Source organism: Pezoporus flaviventris, unplaced genomic scaffold, assembly GCF_033815535.1.
Source record: "Pezoporus flaviventris isolate CSIRO_AGI_PZ_B2104156 unplaced genomic scaffold, CSIRO_AGI_Pfla_v1 ptg000131l, whole genome shotgun sequence".
Classification (NCBI taxonomy): domain Eukaryota; kingdom Metazoa; phylum Chordata; class Aves; order Psittaciformes; family Psittacidae; genus Pezoporus; species Pezoporus flaviventris.
The window spans coordinates 2,306,224-2,317,662 of NW_026892679.1; the positions used below are offsets into that span (position 1 = coordinate 2,306,224).

Here is an 11,439-nt window from a genome sequence, read left to right on the forward strand (position 1 = left end):
TCCTAAGGCAGCACCAGTGGACTGAGACTTACCAACATGAAGTCAAAACCACTTATTTTATACTTAAGCCTAAAGATGGCACCTCCTGTGCACTGCAGATCTAATTCAGAGGTTGTGTCCCAAGCAAAAAAAAAAGTGAATTTATGTTCAGCCACTCCAAAACCATGCTAAGATCTAAAACTGAACAGTGAAGATATTGATTTAGTCATATAGTCCAGTTTATTCCCAAAATCCACACATGGACGCACACTAATGAACTCTAATTAATTCCTGTATGTTTTCCCTGAAGGTATCAGTATTTTGAACACTTCCATAAGCTGCCCCCGATGGTGTGAGTTACAGTCTTCTCTCCAAAAGCCAGCCCATTATAAAATACAAACCTGACCTCAACAAACATTTTAAAAACACAGTAATGAGAACACCTTTTTAAAACACATTTTAATTCCGCTTAGACATATCCTCACTGAGACTTTTTGCATACGCAGAACTTTTTTTCCTGTTACAGCAATAAGAGGACTCAAAACTGGCTAATGAAAGCAGCAGCTATAATGACAGAAGGACCACTGAAAATTTCAAGGGAGCCAAGCCATAAGGATATAAAAAACAAACATAAAACTGCCCCAAAAAATCAAATGTTCAAAATTCAGAAGATGATAGGGTATGATACTTTGAATTATACTGGAAGCACAATAAAAAATAATGCTGCTTTATTTGGGGTTTTAATGAGTACGCTCTGCTGTGGCAGTCTGAGACACTACTCCCAGCTGCTTATTGCACCCATTTGCCAGGGTTACTGCTCCTGAACACAGACCTCAACACCTCATCTGGAGTAACTGATGTGTGCAGTGAGTATTTCCTGAGGGTCACCATACAATAATTACAGTAATTTGCAGCAGACATGTCAGAAGTAATTGTAGCTAGAAAAAGGTACTAACATGCTACTTCACTGCAAACACAGGAGTGAGAACATTAATAAACTGCAACAGCATTAAAAATGGAGTGTATCATGATGAGCTACAAAATAACCCCTTTGGGAACAGCATAGCTCTGTAATTAACACAGTCCTAATTCTTGCCCTCCCCCATAAAAAGCATAAACAGGCTTTAGTAAAGACTGAGGGTCACAAAGATGTTGGCTTACATGAAAGCAGTTAGCAGCAAATCACCTTGGTCCACAAGTACAAGCTGGGGCCATTCTCCCCTTTATATGCTTCTACGGAAGAAGTGCTAGAATATTCAGGTAACATGAGTAGCCTTTGCTACACGCCACTGGATAAATAAGAAGGGGCATGAAGACGATGAGTAAGGAATTATTAAGAAGGCACTAAATTTCTATTTGAGAAGCCTTTCAGTTGCATGTTATGCAAAACCTCCTCCAATGTCCACAACTGTGTTCTATACAGTTCTTCTAGTAAGGAAAATACATTTCTTTGACCAAGAAATCTTCATGTTTAAAGAGACTAAGTATTATAAGGTCATTCGTTGCCTGCTTCCCTATTTACTATGCTACTATGGCTTTTCTGAATTCAGAATTTTGTGGCTCTAAAATGTCGTAATAAACCTTACTTTTATCAAAGTTTTCTCGGATGTAAAGCAAATCTTCTACAGAGTACACATCTTCCTTTCCTGTCCAAACGGTGAGACTGTACCTATATTAAAAAAGAAAACAACAAAGGGAAAAAAACAGAAAGAGAAAAAAGAATATATTATCTTCACATAAAAGCATGTTAAGTCAGAATCAGTGCACAAAACAATTTAAGAACTGAAAGAATTAAAGAACTGAAAGATAAACTAAACGAAAAAAAGTATTTTCAATGTAATTGGGTATGTATCACAGGATCACAGAGTGCTTTGGGTTGGAAGGGACCTTAAAGCTCATCCAGTTCCAACCCTCTTCCATGGGCAGGAACACCTTCCACCAGACTAGGTTGCTCTAAGCCCCATTCAGCCTGGCCCTGAACACTGCCAGGGACTGGGCAGCCACAGCTTCTCTGGGCAATGTATGTACACATAACTGAGCTGTATTTATATAAACAAGTCTATGCCTGTATAATAAAGGCAACTGAAAACAAAGGCCCTCAAACTTACCTATCTGACTGCTGGATTAACCAGCGCAGCTCAGATACTGACTGTCGTACCAGTGCTGCTCTTACAGCGAAAGTTACAGGCTGGGGAAGCGTGTTGCATATCTGAGCCATTTCCTTCACCATCACCCAGTCATAGCCTGCAGTAAACACCACCTCATTAAAAAGAATTCTTCACAAATACAGTCTGCATCAAAATAAGGACACAAAATGGTTTGGTTGGAAGACAAAATAAAAGCAAATAAGGGTTTTGTGAAAAATCACATAATTCTAAAATGAAATGGCTCAATGATTACGAGTAAGAACTGTCATTGTCTCAGTGAAGAACATCAGTACTGAAGTAGAAAAATAAACTTCTTTTGAAAATCTTCATTTCCAGAATACAGAATGTATAGAATGTGGGATCTGTTATAAGATACAATCTTATTATCTTTTATGAGATGGCATATAGCTTATTTTGAATCAATTATGAAATTAATTTGGAGAAAACAGAATACGCAGTGTCAGAATTAAATTTTCTATCTTTACCTTTATTGCACTTGTCAGGGTGCCAGCCAGTTGTCCACCCTAGTGATAAGGTCACATTTGGGAAAAATGAGGTGACAGTGCCAAGGAATCCTGTTGCATCCACTACAGAGCTACTGCCATTAGGTCCTGGTAGGATGTCTGCATTGATCCAAATGGGTCGCCTCAAGTGGTGCTTCACATGTTCAAGAAGTTCCAAGGAAGGCCGTAGGGCATCTAGGCTGTACCAGTAACACATGGGTGAGGTGAGACACTTCACTTGGACTGAGGATGGGAAATGTACAGTGTATACACCAGATGGACATGTCAGTGAAGCTGTACCTGTCAGTCTGAGGACCCTTTTTACCATCAGGTGACTACCACTGCTGGTAAAAAGTACTGGAAGTTTCTCATTTCCCTGCCTCCAGGTGTGAACTTCCACCTCATGGCTCTTCTAACTTGTTAAGACTTGGATGATATTGAATGCTTGCAAAGGATTTAATCCAGGGAGCCACTGGATTTGTTTAGATGAGACCACTGGGCTGAAGATAGTATTCATAGTATTACATGAAAACTAATACTTGTAGCTTTCTAATCTGGAAAATTAGAAATGAATGAATTTAAATATATTTATTCTATTTATTATATATGTATCAATGATGCTTATATGCTGTTCAAGGGGTAAACGTAATTGCTCCCAACCCTAACAGCACTTTAAGCGTTAAAGCTTTTATCACTATTTCAAATCCAGCCAACAGACTGGTTACCTTCACATCTGCACAAGATAATGCACCTATACTAGGAGAAAAAAAGGTCAAAACCTCAACATTTTCTGATAATTTTAGCAGAGTGAAAGGGCACCCATCTGAACATTCTGTCCCTGGTGGGGCTTGCTCCCACAGCTCAAAAGCCTGGCATAATAGTTGCAGCATGAACAAGTCTGCCCATTAGCTGTTCTTCCTACAGGTAGTTACTGAGATGTAGTCACTTGAGCAACCAATGCAGTGCCACTTGTAAGCATTTAATAAGGTAACTTAAGTCACCTATTCTCACTTGTCTCTCAAATCAAAAGAAAAAGCATAACTACAGGGCAAACAATAACCTTTCTCTGTCTTACTAAAACTTTCAAAACCAGCAGTATAGGGGAAGAAAAGGAAAAGTGGGAAAATGGGGAAAAGGTATGAATGCAAATAAAATACTTATTTTTCTCTCACAGCAAATTAATTAATGCTCTATGTAACATTCAGGAATTTAAAATCATTATGGTCAGAGTTGTGATTTCCTTACTAACAGCTAGGACCTGCATTATCTCCCAAAATCTTGTAGACCTGACAGACAGCTGAGCCAACAGAAAGTTCTTCATGTTGCTCTGCAGAGTTAGTTAGTTCCACATCCTAAACTGGTCCCCCTGGGTGTCACAGGAGCACCAGGAAAAGGAAGGGGATGAGAAGGCACTGTGAAGAATGCCTGTTTGGACAACACAGATGATGTTTAACTGCTTCCCTATATTCCCAGTTTCAAAGAAATGCCATCCAAAAAGAACATCACTCATTTGGCTACAACAGCAGTGTGTACTTACATTTTTTATACGCTTTTATATAATAGACTTCTATAATGCAAGAGGATTTTAAAAGCTTATAAAAGATAAGGCAGATAATTTTAAAATCAATTTAAACAATAAGTAAAATGAAAAAAAAACCCAAAACAACAAAAACCCAACAAAAAACAACCAAGCCCAGCAAATACTCCCAAACAAATGCCTACTTCTCCTGTCCTTTCCCTTCTCTGCCCTGGGAGATATCTACAGATCCTGTAACAATAAAAGGATTTAATCTGCCCACATCTTTTGGATTTTCATGAACTTTTACGTGAAAACTGTGACTACATTTCACAGAACAACGGGTAAAAATCACATTTTACAACTGTCTAGCATTTGGTTTGCATTTGTATAGCATACTTAGACTGATGAAGCTCTTTTTAATGTGGAGGTGGGTTCTCCATCTGCTGCAAAAATGTATGTTGTACATGCAAATTCAGACAAAGCTAAAGTCAGGGCTTTCAGGTGTCTGAAAATCTCAGCTCACTTTGAACCCCATTTCAGGCTTTTCAAGGAAGTATATGGGGTTTTCATGTGTATTTTCCATTACATGCAATGAAACAGTTAATGGTTATAATTTTTAAATGAACCCCTGAAAATTTTAAGTCATAAGTTAGGCCAAAGAAACTGAATTTACTTCAATATACATGCACTCTACTACACAAAAAGCAAGAACAATTTTCTGTATTAGAAACCATGCCGAAGAAATCTAATACCGTATTTTTATGTGTTACAAGAGCAGATACTAAAAGGAGCATACCTAAATCTGGAATTGAAATTATTAGTATTGGAGTTAATCAGAAAACAGAATTCCTCTCCTTTGGGGAGGGAAAAATAAACAGCTCTGGGAAAATACAGATATTCATACTAGTACAGGATGATGTTTCTAAATCATGATGAACTTGAGCACACCTGGAACAGATACGGCTTTTCAGCAAGCTTTTCAGAAGCTCCTTGAAAAACCTTGACACTTTCATTCCCCTTCCATGGCAGAGAATGACACCAAGAAAGCAGAAGAGACTTGTGTGCTGCCAAGCAGATATGCCATCTCAGCCCCATCTGCAGCCTGGGAGACACTGCTGGACTTCCCGGTCAGAAGGCTGTCTCTCCTAATTTCTTTCCACAAGCAGAAAACTTTCCATAAGCTTCCCAGATAGGTACCATGATGGTAAAACTCTGCTCATTAGCAACTAAGTAACTAATTCACCGAATATGAAATCATTGTTTATAGTTCAAAACACTTCTAAAGCTTTTATTTTTCTGATGCATTTAGTAATTCTAACTCTGTTTGATCATTTTCTGTTCAGGAAAAAAATGCATTACACTAATTGCACCAAAGAAAAACTTTGGTCTAACACCACCAAAAAGACAGCTCTGCTTGTAAAGTTTTTAATAGCAAGAACACAAACAATAAAAAAATCTTTTTCTCCTGAGATACCTCTTAAAATCCAGCTTGATGCCTTTATCCGTGTTGACAATCTCTTTCAGCCATTCCCGCAACGTGTTGTCACTGTCTGTTTCAGGTGGATGAGCCATGATAGGGTCTCCATTTCCTCCCTGGCCACCACGAAGAACAACATCTGCTTCTATCATGTGAACATCACCTGTTGATATAAAAAATGATCTAACAGAAGCAGAAACAGTAATTCCAACTTCTGCTTCAGAGTAACAACTAATTACAGGGCAAGTCTTTCTGCACTGGGCTGTGTACGTAACTCCACAAAGGTCACTCAGTTGCTGTTTGTGAAGCTACAAAAGCTAGGTACTTTAGGCTTCTCTAGGTGCTTTAGTCACTTAACTCTTCAGAAGTCTAGAATTACGTGAAAAATTAGTTTTGTGAATATATTTGGGCAAGTAATCACTTCCACCCCACCCCCCCCGAGGAACACCAAAATGAGTATCCAAAATGTGAATCCACTCTTGCTAAATTTCAAATCTTTTCCTCTTAAAACAGGGCTTCAGAGAAAAGGTGACCAGAAGTTTTTAACACTTTCCTCACTTCATTCTCAAAATTGATCATCTCAGCCAAAACGTCTTAAAAAAGGTCAGCCAGGAAACAGCACCTACCAGGAAAATGTAACTGAAACACAACTGAGTGGAAATCTTAGGAATGCTGCAAGTTCTGGAAAACAGCTTTATATAATAGTAAGTTTCTGAGAGTCTGGGAAGTGCCACTGGCTTTGTAGAGAATTCAATATATGCAGTTACTTAGACTGAAATAATAAAAAAGATAATTAAGCAGACAACAGAAAGCAAATGATGTATAAAATTACATAAATAACTTGTATATTTCCCCAATATTCAGAGACATTAAATTAAAATTCACTCAATTAAACTGCTTACATGAAACCTGGAATACATTATAATAATCGCAAAAAAAAGGGGGGGGGGGGGAGCAGTAATAAAAGTGTCCTGTTTGAACAACATTGTATTACAACATTACACAATTTCAAACCATCCTAAAAAGCCCCAGAAGAAGATCCATCCCACAGAGTCAAAACTACCTGGGAATCACAGACTGGTTTGGAGCACTCAGCTCTGCACAGATGACTTAAAACAGCATCCTGCTCCTTGTATGAGACTGGCTTGTTGGAGACTGGGTGGACCAGCCCGCACCTAGAAGAGGACTTTCAATCTCCCCATTTACATCTTCTGTCTGTCAGAGCAGATCCACAGAGTGTCACTGCAAGGGAGAGGGTGACCTACCATTGAGATCAAACTGGGAAGAACAGGGACACCATGACCACTGCTGCCAGGGCTGCAGTGCTAAGGTGCTGTGATCTAACCTCAGTATTAGGAAAAACAGCCCCACCTGCAGAAGCAGATTTTGTATTCCTTTATGCAAAAATATACTCTGAACACCTGACAGATTGAAATGAGCTCTTAGGCAGAAGTTCTTCCCTGCAAGGGTGGTGAGGCCCTGGCACAGGTTGCCCAGAGAAGCTGTGGCTGCCCCATCGCTGGCAGTGCTCAAGCCCAGGTCGGACGGGGCTTGGAGCAACCTGGTCTAGTGGAAGGTGTCCCTGCCTGTGGCAAGGGGCTGGAACTGGATGAGCTTTAAGGTCCCTTCCAACCCAAACCAGTCTGGGATTCTATGGACACCGTGGGTAAGTTTAGTACAAGTGAATGACACCGGAAGTCTCTGCAGCCACGGCTCTGCTCTGCCGGCTTCGTTCAGCCGAACGTCTGACCCGAGAGAGGGGCTGCAAACCGTCAGCCTTTTCACAACTAACGGAGTCTGTCTGACGGAGGGAACACCTCCAACCCCTGTCCTGCAGCCCAAAGGGGCAGACAGCCACGCTGTGATGGGCCTCGCAGGGCACAGCAAGGCGGGGCGGGACAGGGCAGGAAAGCCCGTTGCACTTACTTCTCGCGGCCACCCTGGCTCGGGCCTTGCTGTTGGCGGCGTGGAACCAGCGGACGGCGGCAGCATCTCTGGCTTCGATGCGCTGCGACCTCAGAAAGTGATCCACCGCCTGCTCGCTCCAGGCACCTGCGGCACCGCCGAAAGCCGAAGAATTCTCTCAGCACCGCCGGCGGAGCGAGATACCGGCCCTTCAGCACCGCAAATCGGGCAGCCCGGCCCCAGCACCCGCCGCGGCACCCCCAGCAACGCAGCTCTTACCCTGCCCATCGTCCGCCATGGCCCTGCAAGGCCCACTCTGCGCGGTGGGAGCGGGGCTGGCTCCTTACCGGGAGACCGCTTCCTCAGGAAACACGGGAACGGCGGAGGAGAGCGGGGCAGCGCCGTCTGGTGGAGAAAGGGGAAAGGAGGGACGTGGAGCTGTTGGAGGGAGTGCAGAGGAAGCCGCGGAGATGCAGCGAGGGCTGGAGCAGCTCTGCTCTGGAGACAGGCTGAGAGAGCTGGGCTGGTTCAGCCTGGTGAAGAGAAGGATCCTTAAGGGGAGACCTTAGAGCAGCTGCCAGTGCCTGAGGGGGCTACAAGAAACCTGGAGAGGGCTTTGGACAAGGGCCTGTAGGGACAGGACAAGGGGAATGGCTTTAACCTGACAGAGGGGAGACTGAGATCAGCTCTTAGGCAGAAGTTCTTCCCTGTGAGTGTGCTGAGGCCCTGGCACAGGTTGCCTAGAGAAGCTGTGGCTGCCCCATGCTTGGAAGGGACTTTAAAACTTTTCACACCCCGTGCCATGGGCATGGACAACTTAACTGGATCGGCCACAGCACTGCTGCCGTGCCTGTGCCTGTGCCAGGAGACCTGCCCTACTCCTGCTGCCTGGGGAATGCCCTTTTCCAGAGGGTGTGAAGTGTTGAAGTAAAAAATGCTTTTACTTCAGCCAGGGGATTGCTGGAGCCCTGCTACTGCTGTCGACAGCACAGCCTCTTGCAGGGTGGGGGAGAGTCCGGTGGGCTGGAGGCCTTCATTTTTTGGGGTCACCAACCAGGATTTGAGAGGCAGTGGGTGCTGGCCTGCTGCCACCAGCTGCGCCAGTTCCTCCTGCGTCTGCTCCTGCCTTTCAGGGACAGGGGTAAAGGAGTGGCGGCCAGGACCCCTGCACAGGGCAGCCTCTGACGTGCAGAGTTCCTCCCCCTGGTCAGAGTCTGCAGGGCTGCTGGGGGAGGCTGGTTTGGGGTCAGGAATCACCAGCCTGGAACTGGTGGAGCTGGAACTGTTGCCGGGGTCGCTGCTGGAGCCGGAGCTGTGTTACTGTGCTAGAGCGCAGTAGCCTCCGGGCCTCCTCACTGCATTGGCATTCAATGATTCCGAGGACACCATTGACCAGCACTGCTGTGTGTTCCCCAAGGACAGGCTGCAGCATGTGCACTAGTCTCCCACTCTGGACCATAGACACTCAGGGCGTGCAGGATGGTGCTCTCAGCAGTCTTTACTATCCACCACTGTGCCCCGTGTATTGCCTGGAGCTGCTGGCACAGCCAGGGCAGCACAGGATTGAGGAGGTGTTCCTCTCTTTGAAATAGTTCTGCCCACACTGCAGGCAGGAGGCCACCCACAGCCTGCTGCCTTGCAGCCTCCTGTTCAGCTGGGGACAGTGTCCCTTGAAGAAACAGCAGAGATGCCAGAGGCGAATGGGGGCTTTCTTCGGCCTGGTGTCGAGGTTCTCTTCTTTCCTGGCTGCTGGCATGTGGCAGCTCTCTGGCGGATACTGGCATAGAAACATAGAATAGTTAGGGTTGGAAAGATCATTTAGTTCCAAACCCCCTGCCATGGGCAGGGACACCTCACACTAAACCATGTCACCCAAGGCTCTGTCCAACCTGGCCTTGAACACCACCAGGGACGGAGCATTCACAACTTCCTTGGGCAAACCATTCCAGATCCTCACCACCCTTACAGTAAAGAACTTCCTCCTTATATCCAAACTTCCCCTGTTTAAGTTTTAACCCATTACCCCTTTTCCTATCCCCAGAGTCCCTAATCAAGAGTCCATCCCCAGCATCCTTATAGGCCCTCTTCAGATACTGGAAGGCTGCTATGAGGTCTCCACGCAGCCTTCTCCAGGCTGAACAGACCCAACATTTTCAGCCTATCTTCATACAGGAGATGCTCCAGTCCCCTGATCATCCTCGTGGCCCTCCCCTGGACTTGTTCCAGCAGTTCCATGTCCTTTTTATGTTGAGGACATCAGAACTGTACACAATACTCCAGGTGAGGTCTCACAAGAGCAGAGTGGAGGGGCAGGATCCCCTCCTTTGACCTGCTGGCTGGACAGAGCCTTGGGTGACATGGTTTAGTGTGAGGTGTCCTTCCCCATGGCAGAGGGGTTGGAACTAGATGATCTTAGGGTCCTTTCCAACCCTAACTGTTCTATGATTCTATGACCAACACCCCTGAGCTGTAGTGATAAATTCACATTTTCTGTGACTGGAGAAGGCACTCCCTGACGTACATGCCAGTATCCACCAAAGAGCCGCCCTCTGCAGGGTCCTGCTGACCCCAGAGAGAAGGTCCCAGCCTCCAGGACTCTCCCAGCCCTGCAAGAGGCTGCACGCCAGCAGCAACAGCAGTGCTCCATCGACTCTGGAGTGAAGGAGATCAACAAATGCCTCTTCCACTTAGAGTCTCCAGCTGCTGCTGGGGTAGAATCAGAGAAAAACAACAGCCTGAAGATCAGTTAGAGTTCGTTTCATCAGCGTCAGGGGACAAAAAGGCCTATGCTTTAATGTAAAATTGAGTGTTCCTGTGAGGGGCAGGTGGAAAGGGAAAGGTTCAGCATATCAGGGGTAGGAAGAGGAGGTAATAGCAGTGGAACTGATGGTGTGAACACTAATAGTGGATCTTTCAGGGACGTTTAAAATGAAGGAAGAAAGAACAAACCAAATCAAAAGCAACCACCCAGACACCACCCGCCCCCAAATTCCAGAAAAAAGCAGGTATGTGGTGTTCTTTTGGAAAGTGTTTTCAGACAAATCCAGTCTGTTTTTGGGATGATCCTTTTGTTGAGGAGCAGGAAGCAATTACTAAAGTCAGTCCAATAAGGAAGGAAGAAGTAGAACCTTTTAGACATCATGTTTTTGTTTCTGATCATTCTCTGAAGTCCCTGACACAGGATATTCGGAACATGGAGAAGGCTAGGACATGCATGCACTGGCAAAGTTGTAGTTTTGTGAGCTGTTTGTAACAGGCAGTAAGCACAGGAACTGAACAGGTTGGCACTGTCCAGAATGTGCTCCTGGCACCTGGTGCTGTGTTGGCTGGTGTTGCTCACCAGGGAGCTGATGCTTCCACATGGCCTTTCATACGCCCTGTATGTTCACGTGACATTAAGAACAGAGGTACTCCCCCCAGCACATAATAAAACGAGGAAAAGTTAATTGCCAGGGAGGATGCCTCCACAAGGACACCCTCCATGAGGACACCTATTTTCGATGACTACTACAGAATCCTGGGGACACTCTGCTCTGGTACCAACTACAGACTCTGGAGGACTCCCACCACCAAGGACGATAACTACAGACCTCCAGGACACTGCTGGATCCACAGTGGTGACTATCACTCTGCATTTTGAGTTCTTGCTTCCTTTTTTTTTTTTCAATCTGTCCTATCGCTGTCTGGTTTTTTTAATAATTTCCTTTTTTATAATAATTGTCTTTTGTAATAAACCAACTGGTCAATTACGGTACTTGACCTCCACTTGATTCTGAATTTCACTCTTGGGATCATGAACAAAACAGGTCCAACACTGGGGTTTTCTCCAGTCGGATCCTGACAAGGCTTTACACCAGTCCGGACAGATGACATCCATAGTCCTTCCTTTATCCACTGGTGCAGTAACTC

General features: G+C 44.8%; 1 protein-coding gene across 1 annotated transcript; it reads right to left on the bottom strand.

The window, feature by feature from the left end:
• Positions 1-556: 556 nt before the first annotated feature.
• On the bottom strand, positions 557-7,822 carry FAM151B (family with sequence similarity 151 member B). The gene is made up of 5 exons (XM_061478747.1): positions 7,552-7,822; positions 5,623-5,788; positions 2,612-2,829; positions 2,088-2,223; positions 557-1,648 (listed from the first exon to the last, which is right to left on the bottom strand). Exons 2-5 carry the CDS (start codon positions 5,775-5,777, stop codon positions 1,501-1,503), a joined length of 657 nt encoding a protein of 218 aa, XP_061334731.1. The 5' UTR covers positions 5,778-5,788; positions 7,552-7,822; the 3' UTR covers positions 557-1,500.
• Between the last annotated feature and the right edge of the window lie 3,617 nt (positions 7,823-11,439).

Excerpts from the sequence above, each read along its gene's own strand:
- FAM151B (XM_061478747.1), bottom strand. The coding sequence starts at position 5,777 with ATGATAGAAGCAGATGTTGTTCTTCGTGGTGGCCAGGGAGGAAATGGA. Across the intron at positions 2,224-2,611 it reads CCCTGACAAGTGCAATAAAG|GCTATGACTGGGTGATGGTG; the intron begins GTAAAGATAGAA and ends TGTTTACTGCAG. Across the intron at positions 1,649-2,087 it reads TTAATCCAGCAGTCAGATAG|GTACAGTCTCACCGTTTGGA; the intron begins GTAAGTTTGAGG and ends TTTTTAATATAG.